This window comes from Symphodus melops, assembly GCF_947650265.1.
Source record: "Symphodus melops genome assembly, chromosome: 15".
NCBI lineage: Eukaryota > Metazoa > Chordata > Actinopteri > Labriformes > Labridae > Symphodus > Symphodus melops.
The window spans coordinates 17,204,651-17,224,596 of record NC_136705.1 but is presented as its reverse complement, the minus strand read 5'-3'; the positions used below and the strand labels follow the sequence as shown (position 1 = coordinate 17,224,596).

General features: G+C 43.0%; 2 protein-coding genes across 5 annotated transcripts in view; one reads left to right on the top strand and one right to left on the bottom strand.

The window, feature by feature from the left end:
* Positions 1-605, top strand: part of LOC306835912 (C-terminal-binding protein 2-like) — a 66,414-nt gene extending 65,809 nt beyond the window's left edge. For all 4 annotated transcript variants that reach the window (XM_079362702.1, XM_079362701.1, XM_079362699.1 and 1 more), the window contains one exon: positions 1-605. This exon is cut by the window's left edge and continues 1,088 nt beyond it. The gene's annotated coding sequence lies outside the window, so the exon portion shown is untranslated.
* A 2,042-nt stretch (positions 606-2,647) lies between these two features.
* On the bottom strand, positions 2,648-15,556 carry zranb1b (zinc finger, RAN-binding domain containing 1b). The gene is given in 11 exon segments (XM_079363198.1): positions 2,648-3,677; positions 3,833-3,840; positions 3,843-4,022; positions 4,025-4,060; positions 6,054-6,198; positions 6,679-6,799; positions 7,366-7,564; positions 8,620-8,691; positions 9,548-9,701; positions 10,740-10,927; positions 14,516-15,556. Coding segments are annotated over 11 exon segments (2,298 nt in total). The 5' UTR covers positions 15,492-15,556; the 3' UTR covers positions 2,648-3,458.
* Positions 15,557-19,946: the final 4,390 nt, after the last annotated feature.

The following is a 19,946-nucleotide window of genomic DNA, read 5'->3' as shown; positions in this document are numbered from 1 at the left end:
AAATATTGCTGTTGTAAGTTTTCCAACTCTGGTGAAGTGAGGTACCATAACGTATTTGGTAAGTGTCCCAAATATCTGTTGCACCCAAAGGACCCACAGCACCAGCTAAAGAGGTAGGAAAAATAAAAAGAACTATAAATGTCTCAGGAAAAAAATGAAAATCAAATAAGTCCAAAACTGAATGATAAAGAAAATTCTAGAGTTTTGAATTTCATGTCCCCTAATCTTTCTCCATTGTGGTATTTTTTTTTTTGATATATCAAATGTATGTTTTTGATGTTCAAGGTTTTCAATCCTGTTAGATTTGTATTTTCCTGTTCAAAGTTCGTAAAACCATAGTCTTAAGAGAAGACTCCACCCTCTGCTCCACGTAGTTTCTTTGTTTTTCCGCTCTAATGGAAGCCAGCTGTGGCTCTTGGAGGTATCGAATTCCCCCGGGAACAACAGTATCCATCCCATTTAGCCCCCGTGACGTTAGCAAGAGACGGCTGCTAGCAGATTGTTTGGTTTTTAGTGTGAGTATTTGTATTTGTTTCTTGTACAAGGTGAACATATAGCATACAGTGCAGCTGGAAACAATAAATAAAGTTTACTGTTCTGATTCATGATTGGTTACAGTCTCTGTGAAATGTTTCTGATATGTCCCTAAAACTGCTTTAAACATGTTTTTTTTCTAGGTTGATGGTCAACTTCAGTAATACAATAAAACACCTTTTAATTCCACTAGACCTGCAGCAATGTCCTCACTTTCTTTCCGTTCGTTTGGATGGATGGACAGCAGCCAGTTAAAGAGAGTATTAAGAGAGAGCTTATAACGGATGAGCAAAAACATTTCATCACAGTCACCTTCAAAGCCTCCGGGGGAAGCAGGCATATTGGACACTTCCTGTAGCTGGTAAGATACAGTACTAAGGACATTTAGCCAAGACTTCCTTTTTCAAGTGCTGCTCATTATCAACTGTCTGACTAGCAACCAAAAGAATCAAGCACAGTTCACGTTCAAAGACGTGCATAGTCTGTCTCGATATGTTTTGAATGAGGCAATGTGCTGTTAATATTCATGCTTATTAACATATGTTGAAATGCTAACGCTTTGTTATTTTATGTCTTATATATTTTATCATTTGTCTTTATTAGATAAGACAGCTGAAGAGAGAAGGGATATTTTGGGATGAGAGTTAGGGATGACATGCAGCAAAGGGCCAAGGCCCGATTGAAACTCACGACGGCTGCAGTTAAGACTATATTGACTTTTTTGAGAACAGTAATGACACAGTATGTAATCCAGGAGTGTTGAATGTTTTCTATGGAGCAAAACCTAACAGCAACTCATTTTTTTCATTGAATGGAAGTGTTGGTAAAGAGCATGTATGCAAATACTATGTTGAAGACTAACTTTGATTTTCTCGTATAACAAATATCAAGAGGTTAAAGGTGCAGGTTCATCTAAGTGGAATCACAAGCTCAGACAAAGGTCACTTGTTACTAAAAGTACTAAAAACTTTTCTTTACATTAAAAAAAAAATATATAATGTACATATATTTGGTCAAAGAGAAGTGTTGATTTAAGTATGACCATCAACTGACTGGCTTATATGAACGTGTAATACATTTGTAATCCACCAGGAGGTGCTAGAGAAACGTGAGGGCTTGAAAAGCTGAACAGTTCAATACACTCAGAACTTGAACTTATAATAACAGTAAAAGAAAAACAGATCAAGTCAAATCGACCACGAACAAACTGCAACTCATTTGAAGTGAAGGTGTGTTCAATAACGTCAGACAGTAAACAGTTTAGTTGGACATTCAAAAAGGTTTTCCTTTATTTTTTTTTTTCCTTATTTTGCCTGTTCTTTGCGTTACACTCTGTATAGTGAAGTCAGGCCTAAATCCACAAACCATCATGGTCACAACTGCAACTATTGCATAAATACAAAGCAACATACAGGTGATGTATGAAACGTGTATGACTTGAATGACACACAGAAGAGGGTTACAGTACACAATGGCCGGGGGGGAAAAAAACGCAAACATTCACAGCAAAAAAAGAAACATCTTAAGTTTTTTCTTCTTTTTTTTTTCTGTCAGCTTTGGTTTAATATGTTGCAGTCTCTCACAACGACCTTATTGAAAAACTTTCAAAGATGCTTTTACATGATGGCGAACGGGTGTTACAGAGGAGGTGAACGGATGCGTACCATCAGGGGTGACCTTGATAAAAGCTATGAGGAACAAACAGGACAAAGAAGAAGTATGAAACAACGAGACAAGTGTACTCTTGGTCTCACTCCTACACTCGCCAGCCCAAAAAAACAAAACAAAACAAAAGCACCAGATTTTAGGCAATCAGATGAGGTACTAAATCGCACCCAACAACGTAAGTAAACTTTTCACCGATGGTCATTGTTGGTTCTTTCCTCACAGCAACAGTGTTTCTGTGCAACGTGTGTCTTCATCAAGATCGAATAATTAACAAAACCACGAAAAGGAGAAAAAAAAAAACATATACAAAAAGCTCTTATTAGCTCAAAGTATTTTTCCAAACAATAAATATGTCGAGTAAGTTCAGAGAGGAAAAACCAAACACACGCACAAACACAAAAACTTCTCAGCTCAGTCTGAAAAAGAAAAAGATCCAACATGAATGTTCGTGTGCTAAACTTTAATGAGTGTAGATCCGACTTGTAAAAGAGAAAAAAACACCTCCCTTTTTCAAGAGCTTCATATACGACTTTGATTCAAGCAATAACTCTACTTATATAGAAATGTTTTAATAAATGTGCAGTGCTTAGTAATAAGGATTTAAAGTCTTTAAATATTACACAATCTCTGGTTGTCTAAAGAGGATTTTTGTTGGCTTTGTCCCTGCCCATTCAAAAACAAAACGCCAAAGAAGCCAACTCTTAGTCAACTGGAAAAAAAACAAAAAAAAAAAAACATCAGAAAGATCAAATTGGAAGTGTGCTTTAGTCAGTGCCCACACTGAACGGATATAAAGTGTTGATTTTAATCATTGCTGGTATATTTCCTTATAATCTTTTCAACAACCACATGCATTTACATCTATGGATAAAGATTCCTTTTTTTCCTTTACATTTGAAAATCAAAACAAATCAATGGTCATTTGCATTCGAGAACCTTTATTCTCCCCCCAGATCTGTGCTGTGCAGCAGTGGAGTCTGTCAGTTTCATGTTTGTCACGAGTCGCCGTGTATTAAGTGTTATGCCTGTCAGTGCTAAAAGGAGTAGCCAGTGACTTCTGTCAGAGGTGTAGGGGGGGGGGGGGGGGGGGGGGGGGGGGGGGGGATGGGGGAGCTTTTGGTTCCTGGTCCTCTCCTGAAGGCTTTCACAGTTTGTCCGTGTCAGGAAAAGGAAGAAAAAAAAAAAGAAGAAAAAAAAGAAAACTGTAGGAGAGAGGAGGGAGAGGAGTCCTGCCCCACCCCTCCACTTCAGTTTTGTCACTCATCGTCGTCGTCTTCGTCCTCCTCGCCGTCAGACAAAGAGGCGCAAGGGCGGATCTGCCGGTAGCCGTCCAGCCACTTCTCCACCATCTGGGTGACGAGCGGGTGGTTGCGTCGGCGGGAGCTTTTCTGGAGAGCCACCAGGACGCCGCCCTCCGTCACGCAGCAGTCCAACCACTCCCGCAGAAGCTTCTCCTGCTGCTCTTCGTTGCCCATCTGAAGAACGAGAAGAAACAAAAACAGCCATCAGAGGGCGCCGTATTGCTCGTTTCAGGATCAACGATAAACATCTTTTCTCCACAAAAACGTACTCTTTAAAAGCTTTGACAACACATCAATCAGAACTTGAACTCGAAAGGAGAGCTTCTTACTTCCTGGCTGAGAGGAAGTGTATGTGAAGCAGCTTCCTCTCGCTGTCCACCAGCGGAAGAAACGTGACCGTCACGTCATCGTCCGTGTTGAGGTTGGCGCCCGCGCCACGATTGTCAAAGCCGTCGTTCTCCATGGCTACCAGTGCTGAGAAGTGGCCCCGCGTGTAGCCCAGAGCGATCGGGCTCTTCAGCAGAAACTCTGTTCCCACAAAAGGGGCAAGTACACACCTGGAAGGAGAGGAGAGAGTTTGTGTTCACGACTCAAGAGGTGGAAAACATTAGAGACTTAGTCCACTGATAATGGGCACATTTATTTTGTTAAACTTTGTGAATATCGTCACTGAACAACTAATTTAAGTGTCACAAGTGTTTTGTTTTAGAGCCATCACAGTGGGTGTAATGATGTAATGTGTGGTGCTGAAATATTAACAAAAAAACCCTATTCTAAGTGTACAAAAGGATTGAGTTGTATCAAGCTGATGGAGAACAGTGGTATTTGAAAAACTTCAACATTTTTTTTATGGTCTTCTTACTGTTCACATTGATGTCTTTATTGTAATGACTGCATACATCAGGAGTGTTTCAGTATATTTAAGAATAAATGCACCTTGGTTCATCTCTTTCAAAGAGTGAAGTCTAATATGAGCCTAACTGCTGTAAAGCATGATCTCCATCTTTTCAAGTCATGTCAGAATTCTTGGTCTCCAGTGGTGTTGTTGCCTCAAAGGAAATTAGATTAGACGTTTATTGCCATTTGGACAGGGACAGTACAGGTACATTGGAATTTGTGCGCATTTCTCTAAATCGGCTCTACCAACAAGATTAAAGTATGTAAACAAATAGAATAGCAAAATAAACATGAAACGAAAGAAAAAAAAAACAATAGTACGGAAACTACGTAAAGCTTGACTCGGAGGGCTACGCTATGTCGCACATAGGTGAACGCCATCATTAAGTCTCCCTCCGCCCCCTCCTCAGAGAGTCGAGGTTGCCATGTCGCAGACTCTCAAACTTCAGTGTTTATCCAGCTCTGCTCTCCAACGTCGCTCCATTTTTTTTTTAAAAACCATCTCCAAAATGGATTCCAGACTACATTTCTGTTCATAGAGCTTATTAAGAAAATGAGGAAACCTTTTAGCTCAGGTACAATCAGTTGTATCTGAACACGTTTGATTGCCCGCTTCCATCGGTTGTTTTGCAGTTTGCCTGGCAAACAAGGGTGCAAGGGGCAAAATGGCCATGTGGGGCCATAAACACCAACTTCTTCTCTGCTCAAAAAACTAACAATTCTGCACCCGAATCAAAACTAAAGTTGTTCCACTGATAGAAAAGAAGAATTAGAAGGTACATATCTACAGTAATGCAATGGATCAGAAGCATACATTGCCTGTCTCAGAGTACAGTCAATGTATGTCTTGTACATGAATACTATTACCACCACGGTGAGTGTGAGAGGAGGTTTAACACAGTCTGTTTTCATGTCTCATTCCTGTTCAGTTCTATTACAAATAAAAAAAAACTGAATTCCTTTAGAACTGAAGCAGTCAGGAGAAAAACCTGTGCTGAGCTGCTCTGCTCTCCCAGTAAACCGCTGTGGTTTTACTGGGTCCCCGCTTTACACTCGGCTCACCTCCTTATAGGCGCCCAAATGTACGCCTCCCTCTGTGTGTTTGACATTGGCTCCTGGCACGGTAACAGTAAATCACAGATCCATCAGACTTTACGTCAAGCAGTTGGTCATTACAGAGCACTTTCATCAACTCCTGTACGCCGTCGCTCAGCAGGCAAACTGGGTCCAGGCTGTTTTAACTACCGGCTGTAAACGTCGACCCGGCTCTGCGCGCTCCTCGTGGGATTGTTTGACTGCAGCTCTGATTGTTTACATATGTGGAAGTGGACCTCTTTCTGTGTGTGTGTGTAACATGCATGGCTTCCCAAAACAGTTCTGAATGTGCTTCTATGACGGCGGGTGTATTTTGTTATGTTACTTTTGTTATTTTGAGTCACACTGTTCTAAAATAACCCTTAAATGGCAGAGCAGGCACAGATACATGATGTAAATAGCAATTACCAACAGATCAGAGGGGCAGTTATTCCGGCTATGTTAGCTATGCAGACACATGTAGGCTGAATCTATTTCACAGAGGAAGTGTTTCTACTCCCACTGGACTGGAGCTGCACTCATCGCTATCACCAAAACGACACACACACACACACACACTTGATTCTCTGCTCACCTTGAAATCGGTGTATCCAAGCGTCTCGCCGCGGAAACTTTTGTAATACTTCACACCGTAAACAATGATGGGCCTACGAAGGATGTGTGCGAGGACGAAAATGTGGGTCTGCTCCAGGCTGGATCCCGGCTGTGAAAGAAAAACACGACACAAAGAGGGGAAGGGGAAAAGCGTTACTGAGTCGGTGAAACTACAAAGACAGCGGTCTTGCACGCTGTACTTTCTCCCTGCCAGGTGTTTAAAAACATCATAGCGCACGCAATTACTTCGCTTTCACGCCCAGATATAATAACAACCCACCCAAATACTTGGTCTATTAGGTAACGCAGAGCAGTGAGAGGCAGAGAAGTGCTGATGACAGACAGGATGCACTTTCACAGGCCATTACAGATTAAGTATTATACAGCAGTGAGAGCAGTAAAGCTTCTTGCATAATTCATTCAACATGAGTGTGTCACATTTTAAGCACATCCAGCTCCTTGCCTCTATGCAAATGTGTGTGTGTGTGTGTGTGTGTGTGTGTGTGTGTGTGTGTGTGTGTGTGTGTGTGTGTGTGTGTGTGTGTGTGTGTGTGTGTGTGTGTGTGTATGTGTGTGTGTGTGCTTGTACCTGACTGGCCAGGGAGAGGATGAAGGCCCAATCCTCCTGCCACTGCTCCTCCTGAAGTGAAAAGTGCAGACCGAAGCTTTGGGAATACCACGACTCCCACTCCTTCCAGCGTGTGTAAAACCTGCCGAGCGCGCACACACACACACACACACACACAAACACACGCATGCATGAAGACGCCTGCTGTTAGTGTCTGTGACGTCGTTTGACCTCTCTGTGAAGACGGGTGTCGACTGTTAAGTCCCCGCGTCGCTCCTGAACTGCTGTGGCTACGGTAACACGGTGATGACTCCTTATGTTTGAATAGTGTTTTTCCTCACGGGTAACGTAGACGTCAGACGTAAAGTCAGGCTGAGCTTCTGTGTTCGTGTTCTATTTAAAACTCTCCAATCTTGATACTGTGGAATTGAAGTGTTTATCCCAACTTCTTACCCTGAGCGACATTTCAAACATGAGTGATGCAAAAACAAAACGTAGCTTCATCTGTTTTCTGATCCTGACAGAAGTTAATATAACCTTTTTGAACACTTGATAAAGCAACAGATGTTTGGTGTGACCTAACGCAACAACAACTTGATGCAAAGCCCCTCCCGTTTATTAACTCGTCTTCAATATAGATATTTAAGATTTATGACACTAATGAAATTGCGTTCCTGAAAATATGTATCTGCAGCCCCAGCTCCTCACCAGTGAGAACAGTCGTGAAGGCTGTCGTGAAGGGTCTTGCGCAGCACAGAGTCCTTGTCGTAGATGCCCCACGTTGCCTGCAGCACTGAGTCGAGGAGACAGTCCCCGGCCGTGCGGTTCCACAGGGCGTACAGTCGACTGTCTAACCTCGTCCCGAGCTCCAGGGACCAGTTTATGATGGGAGACTCCTCCTCGAGTTCTGACAGAAAAAAGGGAGATCTCATTGACACGTTGTACTGAGATGGTCGGTGTGTGGGATCGGGGGTTGAGTGTGAACAAAGGGTCAGGAAGTAAGGGCCCAGCGACACTGCTGCTTTCCCTCATGAAGCTCAGTCTCGATACAAATGACCCATCGCAACACTCAAGCAGAGCCTGTGATGGTTGAATGATTTCAGATCAAACAGATTGTTGAGTAAACGAACACGGTCAATGCGACACTTGAAGAGGTTGTTTGGTTTGAAGATTTATTTTGGAGCTATGCACTAAATACACACAGAGCGGGTGCTGTTAGCATTGTGGCTAGTGTGCGTGCCCCATGGAAGGAGGCTGTCATCCTCCAGGTGGGCGACCCTGATTCCAATTCAACCTGTGGCTCCATTTCCTCATGTGATCGATCTCTCTGATTTCTGATTCTATCCACTGTCCTCTCTCAAAATAAAGCATAAAAAGCCCCCCCCCCCCCAAAAAAATAAAATAAAATAATTATTGATTTTTTTTTTTTTTTACATTTCAAAACTCCGACAACATTTTATCGTTCATTTTATTGAGTGAAATTTCACTGGTCATACTTGCCTTGTCTTAGGATCTTTCTGAAATTGCACACATATCAATCACTCTGTATAAATATGGGGAAGAGTTTGCAGGGTCAGCTAACGAGATTATGAAGCAGTGTTGTAATCCCTAAATCTGACATTAAGGTATCCGAGGCTTGTGCTAAAACTCATAATGAAGTGAAAACACACAAACGGACACAGGTCCACGGGTTCAAATGGACACGCAAATGTGTGTTTGAGAGCTGAGACAAAGTCAAATCACCGATCACAGATCAGAGAAACCCCGAAAACTCCATGAGGCTGACGAGCGGAGCAGCGACTGCTCGACACGATAAAGGCTGCTGAGTGTCACACAGATCAGAAAAACAGGCGTGTGTTCAAACAATATAAGTCTCTCATAAAAGTGTACTTTCTGTGTTTGCTGAGAAACAACACCCCTCCTTCATCTTTTATGAAGTTATGTCATTAAAGAAATTGTCACCTTTTTGTACGTCTCGATCCAAGACCTCATCAAACAGTTTCTCCTGAACCGCCGGGGGCAAGTCCTCGATGTCTGAAAAGAAAGACAGGCGAATGATGTTGTTGTTTGAGGTGGCTGACTTCATAAAATGGATGCATTGATGTCTCCTTAAATAAGGAAAGCAACAGCAGTAAGCTGAAACCACTGACGAGGCCAACGAGAGATGTTCTCTCTCGACTCAAGCCGTCATGTTTTTGTGTTTTCCACCGTGGCCCTTGGCTTTCTCTGCATGCTCTGAGCTCTCGTCCACACAGTGGCTTATTCTTTAGCGAAAATAAATGAATGCATTGACTTTGTGGCGCTGAACAAAATGGCTTTCTACAAGTGGCCAGGAGCCAATGACTGCATTGTCCTGAAAACACTGCCTCACAAAAATAATAAAAATCCTTAGCTTAGCTACGAGTAACAAACTAAGGCGCAAAAGCAATTCCACACAAAGACGTTCAAACCGAAAAGCGCCGAGTGTCATTTTACAGGGCAGGGGGGAGAAAAAAAGAAAATCAGAACACGTCTTTGTAATGAACAGGAGACAATGCATCGTTGGCGGGCTGATATACTCAGTGTGCATGAACAATACTCGGACAGTTAGCCAGAGGTGGCCTCCGTCTTCTGGCAGTTGGAAACAGACAACCGTAGCATTATGTTCCCTCAGTGTTCGAACAACAAGCAATTTTAGTGTGCCACAAGTAAACATAACAAGCATTCTATCACACATTTGGCAAGCAGAGAGGAGGGCGAGACTTGGCTTCTGCAGCTACAGAGTTTTTAGTTCCTCTGACTCAAAATACACACTGTCTGAAATGTACATTACTCATGGAATAGGAGTCGTCTTTCAGCCCATAAAGGGTTCTTTGTTTCACTCATGTTTGTTTACTGATGAGACGCTGACCTGCTGGCAGGGTGAAGGTCACCAAGTCGGTGAGGAAATAGCAGGTGAAGTCTCCCTTGCGCTGGTGAAGAGAGGCTGCTACCTCACGCCGGATCTGCTCTGTGAGCTCAGGACAAACCATGGCGGGGATACACTTGGCTGCCTGCTGAGACACCTGCAGAGAGCGGAGGATGATGGGAATGAAGCGTAATCTGAACAAACAAGAGTCCATGTGAGACAGGCTGAGAGCGTCACTGGTAACTGCACAATCAAATTGCTGTGTTAACCCCTCTGACGCCTGTTGACGCGAATTTGCATCAAAGCGCTTCCCCTCCAAACGCAGCCAAAACAGCGTCCGTACTCCTCCACTGCCGGTTGATGCACTTTCAATACAGACCTCGGAACTGTTTGCAAGCACTAGTTTGTCATTGGACCAGCCGGAGAAAGAACAACATCCATTTGATGTGCTATGTATGTGCTATTGTTATGTAATATCCATGTATGTGCTATTTTCAAATAAACGTTCTCAACTTAATTTAGCATGAACTTGAGAGCAGAAACACATATATAAAAAAAAAGGTTGAATACTTGAAAACAAATTCAGGCGTCAAGGGGTTAATAAAAAAAAAATAGGTGCAAAATAAGCAGTCAAAACAGCTGCCTGGAACCTTTTCACTTACCAAGAAGATAATGGCTTCAATCTGACTGGCTTATTTCTCCATCATGGTTACAGACTGACCACTTCAAAAGACCATCACAGGTTGTGTTCTAAAGGGAGATGACTTATAATTGAACTGTTATTACTCTAATTTAAATTACCGAAGGACGAGTGTGGCTTGAGAAATGTTCCTGCGCAAGATGTTCTTTTGGGGAGACTTTTGGGGAATGATCCACTGACCGTCTTCAGAGGACAAACTGGGACACAGACTGAGAGTGGGGTGGTGACTGGTGAGGTGTGTGTACAGATAATCTGGCATACTAGCGCTGATGGCAAGCGAGCAAGCCGCAGTTAGGTTGAACCTGCCTCGATCCTTCACAACGCTGCCTGTGTCCAACAGCACGGCTGAGGAGCGGCCCCCAATCGGCTCTTTGCCGCCGGCGATGGGACAATATTTATGAATACGTCTGGTCACAGTGTGAACTCAATTCTCTCCGTCAGTAAATTCTGTGATTACAGGTGATTCCTGTCATCTTATTGGCTGTCGGTACTGACCTCAGTAAGTAACACAGCCAGCATGTCCTGTCTCTGGAAGCGGATGGCAAGGTGAACCAGCGTGAAGCCGTCGTCAAACGCCGAGGGCCGGTGTAATAGACGCACCTCGTCTGATGAAAGCTGCCGTGCGATGTCACCACCTGATGACTTGTAGGCCTCCACAGCTGCCAGGTCGCCTTCCACCACGCCTTTGAGTCAGACACGGACAAACACACACACACACACACACACACACACACACACACACACACACAGAAGGTCACATTCAAGAAGAACTTTATCCAGTTATACTTTTACATCAGAGACATTTTGGAACATGGAATCAGTTTGTATGGAACATGGAATCAGGACATCGAAGACAGAATGAACAGCACAAAGATTATTAACAATCAAAAGATTTTATGAGAACACTAAAAGAGTTTATGGTTACTTAAAAAAAAATAATAAAAATAAAAAAAAAGGTTAAAAAATCACAACTTGACCGTTTACAACAGATACAAAACATACACAAACAGGACATTATGTGCTTAACCAAACAGTATAACATAATAATACAGATTAGTATGTGCTTAATCTCTGTCCCAGCTGTAACAGCTTCAAGACTTTACTGACTTTGAAGTCAGGGGGAGAAGACAATAGGGGGCGACATTGGAGGCTGTCACATCTTTTGTTTTTTTACCCTTTAAATGTTAAACCTACAATTTGTTTAGTCTGATGAAGGTGACTTCTTTAAAAAAAAAAAGTTAGTTCCACAGTCGTTTTGCTCTGATGCTAGGCTGCTGAGTAAGTAAACTGTTGTCACTGGGATTTATCGATAAACCGTACCGACTAATTTCACTACATTTTGGGGAGTTGAACTCCTAAACATTGGATCCTCGGATATGTTGGCCAGAATCTGGGATTAAATAGAATCTGAGATGAGAAAAGGGTGATGATGTGTGAGAACATATTTTCATGTGTGAAAAAAAAAAGAAAAAAGAAAGAGATGATTTTAGTCAGACTCCGACAACAAAGCAACAGGGAAAAAAAAAAAAAAAAGACTGAGAAAAGTCAACAGTGAGAGATATTTATTTGTCTGATAAAAGGAGAGAAAATGATTCGGACAAGTGAGATATAACGACAGAATCAAAATGGCCAAACTTCAAACTTTGAATTCATTTTCTACACTAAATCTCTTTCCATTTCCAGCATTTACTGTAAAGCCATCAATGCCGTATCCTCTCGTACATTTGACAGCATTAAAAACTCTGCTGTGCTTTTGTTCTCACGTCAAAAGGACCACACACAATGCTCAGCTGCATAATCTGTGTGCGAGTAAGACCCAGAGCGAGAGACACATGGAGTGGGTGGAAGGACTCGCTGTGCCATGTGGAGCTGTGCTGGCACGGTGCGTGATGAGGAGAGAAACTACACAATGGCAGCGCAGCGTGATCGAGAGGGATCGCAACCACTTTCCAAAAAGACGCTCGGTTAGTGCGGGCGTGACCTTGTGCGGGCGTGACCTTGCCCCCCCCCCCCCCCCCCCCCCCCCCCCCCCCCCCTTCAGTCAGCGCCGCACTCGCTGATCCTTCAGAGAGCGAGGAAAGGTGCAAATAGGTGTACACTTAAAAACGGGCTGATGAGACAGCACGGATCAGGCTGAGTCTCTCCCTCCACACACTACACGTCCTTTCATTTCGGCGGAGAAAAAAAAGAGCTCATACGCCCCATTTAAGGATTAACATAAGAATCTAAGGATTAACACAGGCATTGACGATTCTACTATTCGCTTGGCAGACGCATTTATCCGAAGCGACGCACATCAGAGAGTAGGGATCTAGGAAAAGAGGAAACAGTGTGAGTAAGTGCAAACAAACTGCTTAAAGTCCGACCAGCCTCAGACAGGCAGAGCGCAACACTGACGGCTGTTTATGAGCGCTCCAGTCTGTAAAGAAAAACATCTTAAAACATTATCAAAACAAAACCATCGATTAGTTTGGCCAACCACACTGCTTCCGTCATCCTAGTCAGAAAAAAAATGAATAAACTCCCTTTTTGTCTCTGCAGACTAAAGGTTATTGATAAAACATTTTTTATTGATAAACCAGAGTTATGTTAGTTACCAAGTTGTTTGTCTTGTCTTTGGCTATCTGACACGTCTTATTATATGGACTAAATAACATTCACCATTATCAGGCTTTTCCTGTATGGGTGTCAGTATGAGTTGAGTTTGTCATTTAAACTACGAGGGGGGGGGGGGGGGGGGGTCTCTGCTGCTGCCAAAGACTTATTTTATTTTTTGACTTTTGTTGCATGGGCGCTTCTATTTTTAGTTGCGCGGCTCCCTTTGGGAACTAGGGCATGTATCAGAGCTAGTGAGGCCACTATTTACAAACACCCCCGGTGTGCACGTCAATGACAGGGAAACCTCACTGGCCTGTACTCAACCCAAACTGGGCTACGCTCTGCCTGCCTCCGAGCCTGGAGCTGGGTCACGCCTAACTCACTGCTCCCTGATATCAAACACTGGTGAGTCACCCGCATCGTTTTGTTTGTTGTGTTGGGGCCAAGAATCAAGACGAGTTGAATTTCTAGAACTTGAAACAGTTGTCGATGTCAGAAAGGATCTCAAATGGGTACTTCATCTGCATAATAATGTTTTTAATCCTGCTGAACAACTGGGAATCATTTCCTGCTTGTTTTTATTTGGTTCTAGTATTCAAGTAAATATTTTTGGGTTAAGGATTGTTGGCAACACAAAACAAACGATGTGCATGCTTGTCTACTGGCACTCTGGGAAACTGTCGAGTGTATTTTCCCCAAGACCAAGTGATTTATGGATAAATCAAGGAAACACATTGTTGTATATTCCAAAGGACAGGAATTTGGTGACAGACGGGGTTAACCAAAAAAGAATGAGACGTTTCCTTAAAAGGGACAATTGAAAAGCAAAAGGACACTTCCGATAAGATATGAAGAGTGAACGTTTGAATTTTAATAGGCTCGAAGGAAAAGTTCACGCCCACTCATGTCAGGATTTCAGATTAGTCCTGGGGGGGGGGGCACGCAGCTCAGACATGAGGGAATTCAATATGTCACATGCAGTGACAGAGCCAGCGTCTGACCAGAAGCAATAAAAACGACACTGATGCGTCTGTGACATTTACGCCACAAGATTCCTCTGCTCGAAAAAAAAAAAAAAAAAAAATGATACCCTAATTTATTATACCGCATGCTTGCTTTACTGGGATTTAAAAAAAAAAAAAAAAAAAAAAAAGGGGCTTTCATTTTTTTTTTGTGGCTGTCAGACACAGCAGTCAACAAAAAGATTGAGAAAGGACTGGAGGTTTGTGTGGGTGCGTGCCGTGCAGAACAAACTATGTAGGCACGGCAGAAGGCCGGAGAAAGAGTGAGATAGTGTCGTGAGAGATGGGAAAAAAAAAAAAAAAAGCAATCCCTACTTGTTCTTTAAATGCTCATTCTCCCTCCCACTCCACAGTCAATACCAGTCGACGGTGTGGGTGGCCAACATACTTGGAGTTTCTGTAGTGAAGTCTTACATTAGCTGAATGCAGGGGATTTCTCGGTGAATATGAAATCTGACTCATGGGCGACACAACTGGATTGCAACTCATTTGCGTGCAAATGTTTTAAAAACAAATGATCTTGAAAAAGCCCTCCATGGTCCTCCTTTACCTTTACTGACTGCCTTACGTCAGTCAGTCTACTCGTCACCCACTACACGGTTCTACAAGAAAAGCAAGTGAGTTGTTGAAGCAGATAGTCTTTGAACTTACCGACACAGGCGTTGAGGAACAGCCAATCAGTCCGTCTCATCCTGTTCTTTATCTGCTTCAGTTTTTTGAAATCCACCTCAAGCTCCTCTTTGCTCCCGATCCCGGCCCCTGATGCCACTTCAATCCTCTGAAAGTCCATGTTCACTTCTGACTCCTGTTTTGAGGTCGGAGGTGACCTCCTTTGGCTGCTGCTACAACCTCCCAGCCCACCTAACCCGCACCCGACTCCTTGCCCGACCACATGTCCAACAACGCCCCTCCTGTTGTCCCTGTCCTGTTCAATAAGTTTGGAGGAAGGTTGTTGACTCTCGGGCTCTGACGCTAGTTCGATGGGTTCTGCGAGCAGACTGTTTGGCCTCGGGTGGTCACAAACCACACACTTTAGTGCCTTGGCCCAGTTCTCGTAAGTGCAGGCAGTGCAGGTCCAGTGCTGTGTGTGAGTGTTGAGCCTGTTACGGTCATTGTATTCCTCGCATGGGTCTGTAGTTGTGGTTGGGGGAGCAGGGCGGCATCCGGAGCTTGAGGTCTGGGGTGATTCCGTGGAGCTGCGGGGCTGCTGTGTATGAAGTCCTTGATGGGCTGCGTGTTGTCGAAGCTGCTGCTGTTGTTGAGCCTGTTGCCTCTGGCACAGGCACTGAGTGCAACGGATGGCTCGAGGCCAGTTCAGGTAGGTGCACATGTGGCATGACCACTTGCTACTAGTCTCAGGTACGTCCGCAATGCGAACGCGGGGTCGAGCGCTTGAATCTGGACAAATAAGTAAGCTGGAGCCCCCTTGGGATGGGCTGTTGCTGAGGCCTGCAGGGTCCCACTGGTGCAGACCGGCATCCAGAGCAGGGCTGCTCTTGAAGGGCTCCTCAGTAATGATGGCACTCCCGCTGGGCCTCTGAGCGCGGCACATGGTGCACTTTATGGCTGACGGCCAGTTCTCGTATGTGCAGTATTCACAGGCCCACTTGGCAACCAGCTCGGTCATCGTCGCTCCACCGCTAAGGGGGGCTTCCTGCCGTTCAGAGGGGTTCTCAGCTCGGCAGGTCCACTCTTAAGGAGATAACACAGCAAGCGGTCCGCTGGGGTGAAACAGAAATAATAATAATAGTATAACAGACTGTTGTGCAATTGTTATAATAGTTTTTAAAAAATCATTTTAGAAGGAAAAAAATGATGTAATGCAAAATAAAAACAATGAATGCCACATACATTTAAAAAAAGGGTTAGTAAAAAGATTTCTTACTCAAAGACAAACATTCTGAAATAGTTCAAATGTCTGTAATGGTTCAAAAAGTGCAAAACTTCTGAGGTATTCAAAGGTAAAACCCTTTCTGTCCAAAGTGTCATTACAAACACCTGTGTCCCTGATCAAGATCATTTACTGTCAAACACTTGCAAAAGAATACAGCATGTACTGCTTTCGATCTGGCACTAATGTGCAGCAAACACTAAAGGAAAGTGACGTTTAAAGAGACACACAAGACGAATACAGAGGGCGAAGATGCAGCCTGGAAAGTGACACTTCAACCACTATCAAAACCTAACGCTGGCTCCGAACATATACAGTAAACTTGCTTATGTGCTCCTAACCGAGCAGCGTAACAAGAGACAAGGACATAGGAAACCAGATACCCCGACAGGGAAGCGCGTGACTGGTTAGGACACTTACAGATGCACTGAAATTGAATTCGCCCCAAAGCAAACAAACCTATTAAAACCACATGTGCCCTTGTTCTCTACTAAACCATATCCAAGAGTCAGAGTCGTAAACATTATAAGAAGATAACGTTAACCGTGTTTGGATCGCATGGAGGCAAAAACAGTAGGCTGTTTACATCACGCCTTTAAGTTGACAAACATTTGTGAGGTAGCTATAAAAACAACAGGTTTTCAGGTTGAACATTTTAGCTAAGGTGGTTCAACCTGTTCACTAGTGACTTGAGGCTTGTTTAGTGAATGACAACATTCAGTGGAATTCAGTCGTCAATAAAGAACTACATTTCCTTTCATATAAGAAGTCGAAAAGAGTAACGTGTGCACAAACAGACGACAACACTTTCACTTACAGACTAGTTATAAACACTATATAGAGTGTAAACAGAGGCTGCTAGTTATCCTTCCTGACAGCCAGGCAACATTGAGCCAGGACTTAAAGCCGAGCTAGCAGGCTGCTCGCTAACATGACGGGATTATGTAGCCGTTTCTAAGAGAGGCCCTTATCAACTCCACAAGATAACATTGGAGGCGCTTACCTTTTGCTTTGCTGTGTTTACACTCCTCGGTACCCTCCGGAGCCTCCTCCAGAAACCCTCTCCAATCCAATCCGAGCTCAGGCGGTTACTTGGCCAACACTAACCGCATATTTACTTCTTTTGGGGGGCGCCGTTTAGTTGGCAGTTGAATGTCCATACATACCGCTGAGCAAGAAACCCCCCCTCCCCAAATCCCGTCCCTCTCTCTGTTTGTTTTCACGCTTTAAATCATTTTTTTATCCTATTCCCGTATCCCACAACAGAACTGACAGGCTTTAATGGCGGCACCAGGGGAAGGAAAAGCAACCAAGGCAGAGCTGAAAAAAAAAAAATACACTACGAGGAGAGAGAGCTCTCTGGGCCGTGTCACAGTCAGGGGGCAGGATCAGGATTTACCACCTGAATATGCCAAGCAAGCTGATTGGCCAATGTTTGTGTATCCCTCGGCATTGACCAACCAGATTCTACGTATTCCATTCCGACTGTTAAAAGGCTCAGTTAAAGCAAAACAGTCTCCACTGTCACAGTAATAATAATAATTTGACCGCTTATGAGCTTATTCTCTCCGTCTATGATAGGCTCATTTATTTAAAGTAAACGTGTGTTTGGTTTTAATTATTCGTGCACAGTAATAATAGTTTCATGTCCTGGCAAGCAACCACGTGGTATCCCCTCAAAAAGGATAAGAGGATGATGTCATCGTAAAAATACTGCAGCAAGCATTCTGCAGTAATGCATGACAGCTAGAGCAACAGTTCCCAGAACTTAATTATTATTATTGACATTCATCTCCACACGGTTCGAGGACGACATTACATTGGCATTACACTAGTGACTCTAAAAAGACTCTGGTTTACTACAGAAACGTCTATGCATGGTTGCAACTCTTTGTTTACATCACAGCCCGACCCACTCCGACGTGATGTCATTGACACAAGCACCAGTAGGTTTTGCGCATACAAATACACATACAGTACAAAATGTGACAGTTTAGGTTTTGCTCAGGCCTATGTAAGACACTTGTTATTTTAGAGTTGTAGTGACATAATTGACCTGTAAAATACATTTTGTAAAAAAACAAAACAAAATGTAAAAAAAGTTTAAATTGTGACAGGCTTTACTAAAAGAAGAAAACAAAGGCACATATGCATGTCTCATTTATTGTCCTCCACTTAAGAACCACATTTCTCTGTGCTGTCCAAGCAAGTTCTTGGTCTGCCTTTGTCAAGTTCACACATCCAGATAAAAGCTGAGATCTAAGTTGTGCACTGGACTTTGTGCTTTCAGGCAGGGGTTGATTTTGCAATGGCCTATAAAGGGAACAAAGGGAAGGGTCCATACAGTGAGAGTATGTGGGGAAATTGGAAGGTAAAGGATCCTTACAATGTAAATCCTCTCATGCGTATGCCAGTGGTCCTCAGTACCAGAACTCTGTCAGTTTTAAACAAATTCAGAGTTACAGCTGGAAATACCAGAAATAAAGACATTGAATAGGCAATCATTCAGGGACTGAGGACCAGGATAAAGAGGAGGAGGAGAAACATTTAGAACTGCTGCTCTATACCACCACAACACTCAACTGAAACAAGCAAATACAGTAAGTGCTGTTTAAATGCTACGCCCTCCGCCTACGATACATTCATTAAACATTTCTTTATTATATTCCAGTACTCAAAGGAAACCATACTCCTAACAAACTGATTTTCTGGTGTCTTCAAACTGTGTGATTGTGTCACTGTTGGTGATTATTTAGTAACACTTTTAGTGCCAGTTCCCGAAGTGATGCATTGGCATAACACATCAGGGCAAATTTAATGACCCAAAGGCAAATCATATTACATACAAACAAACTGTGTATATAAAGCAGAGATTGTTCACAAGGCAAAAACCTTCCCTCACCACAAAAAATGCCCTACTTTCCAAACAGAGTGAAACCTGTGGATGTGAGACATCCTGCATGTGCTGTGCAGAGGTCTGTCCATGCGGTGTCCAGAGCCGACCAGCTCGTGCAAGGAGGGCGTCCTGCATCCAGCACTCAATCACTGAAAATCTTTTCAAACGGGCCAGAATTAGAAGAAAAAAAAAAAAGAAAAAAATCTGCATGTCTGTCATGCTCATGATTACCCACTCTCCTTAGCTGAAAGTATCAGTTGAAAGCAGATTCCTTTTGACTTTATAGTTAAAATTCCAGTTTCAAACGATGAAGCAAGCAAAGCAACAGCTGCAATCAGGTCCACTTAGATGTCATCGGTGAAAGTAAAAAGGAAGAAATAGCTTTAGGAAAGATTTTTTCAGGTAGACAGAAGAGAACAACATGAGAAAGGAGACGTACAAGTGAGAAAAAAAAAAAGAAGCAAAAAATGTTAAACCCTTAAATAAAAGAGATCAGTGAATGTGTTCTACGTGCAGACAGAAACTGCCCTGAGTGGAAGGCACTGTAAACTGAAGCAAGGTTACAATGTTTCGTCACATTATCCAGGTCCATGCACGCAACAATGACCCGACCCGGCCAGGATACATGAGGCCTGTTATCAGCCTTCCTTAATGACTTAAACAGAGAAAGACTCAGTGAGAAGTGAACTTCAAGTGGTTATACGATCATTGTCAGTAGATTTGGAGACAACCAGCACTGTGAAGAAGTAGCAGCCAAGTTTTTTATGTGAAGAAGAAGAGACAGACAGATGCAGTTTTGTTTTGTTTTTTAGTGGTAGCTCTCTCGGTTGCAGCAGCAGAAAGGGAACCTTAAGCATCTGGTTAGTAAAGCTACAGTACATTGTGTTTGCCCTGTGAACCCCGAACGACACATAAATAGCTGAGCCCAGTTTGGCTCAGGGTGGTGAAAGGACGACTCAAAGTGGAACAACATCTCAGCATTGGTAAAGCACAATTAAAAAGAAATCTTAGATTTTGTTAAGTGCAGCAAAGCGCATACAGTTTCAGTGTTATCCAAGAGAAACAAGACATTGACGTTCTTGTCAGTCAAATTGGATTAACTGTTAATCAACAAAATATATATATACTGTGTGTATATATACATATATATATATATATATACACACACATATATATAGTATATATATATATATATATATAAAGCACCCATTAAAGAAGTGGCAGAGTAAATTTAGTTTGAAATCTATTGTTCATCATTTAAATAGGCAACTGTATGATTAATGAAAACTGTGGAA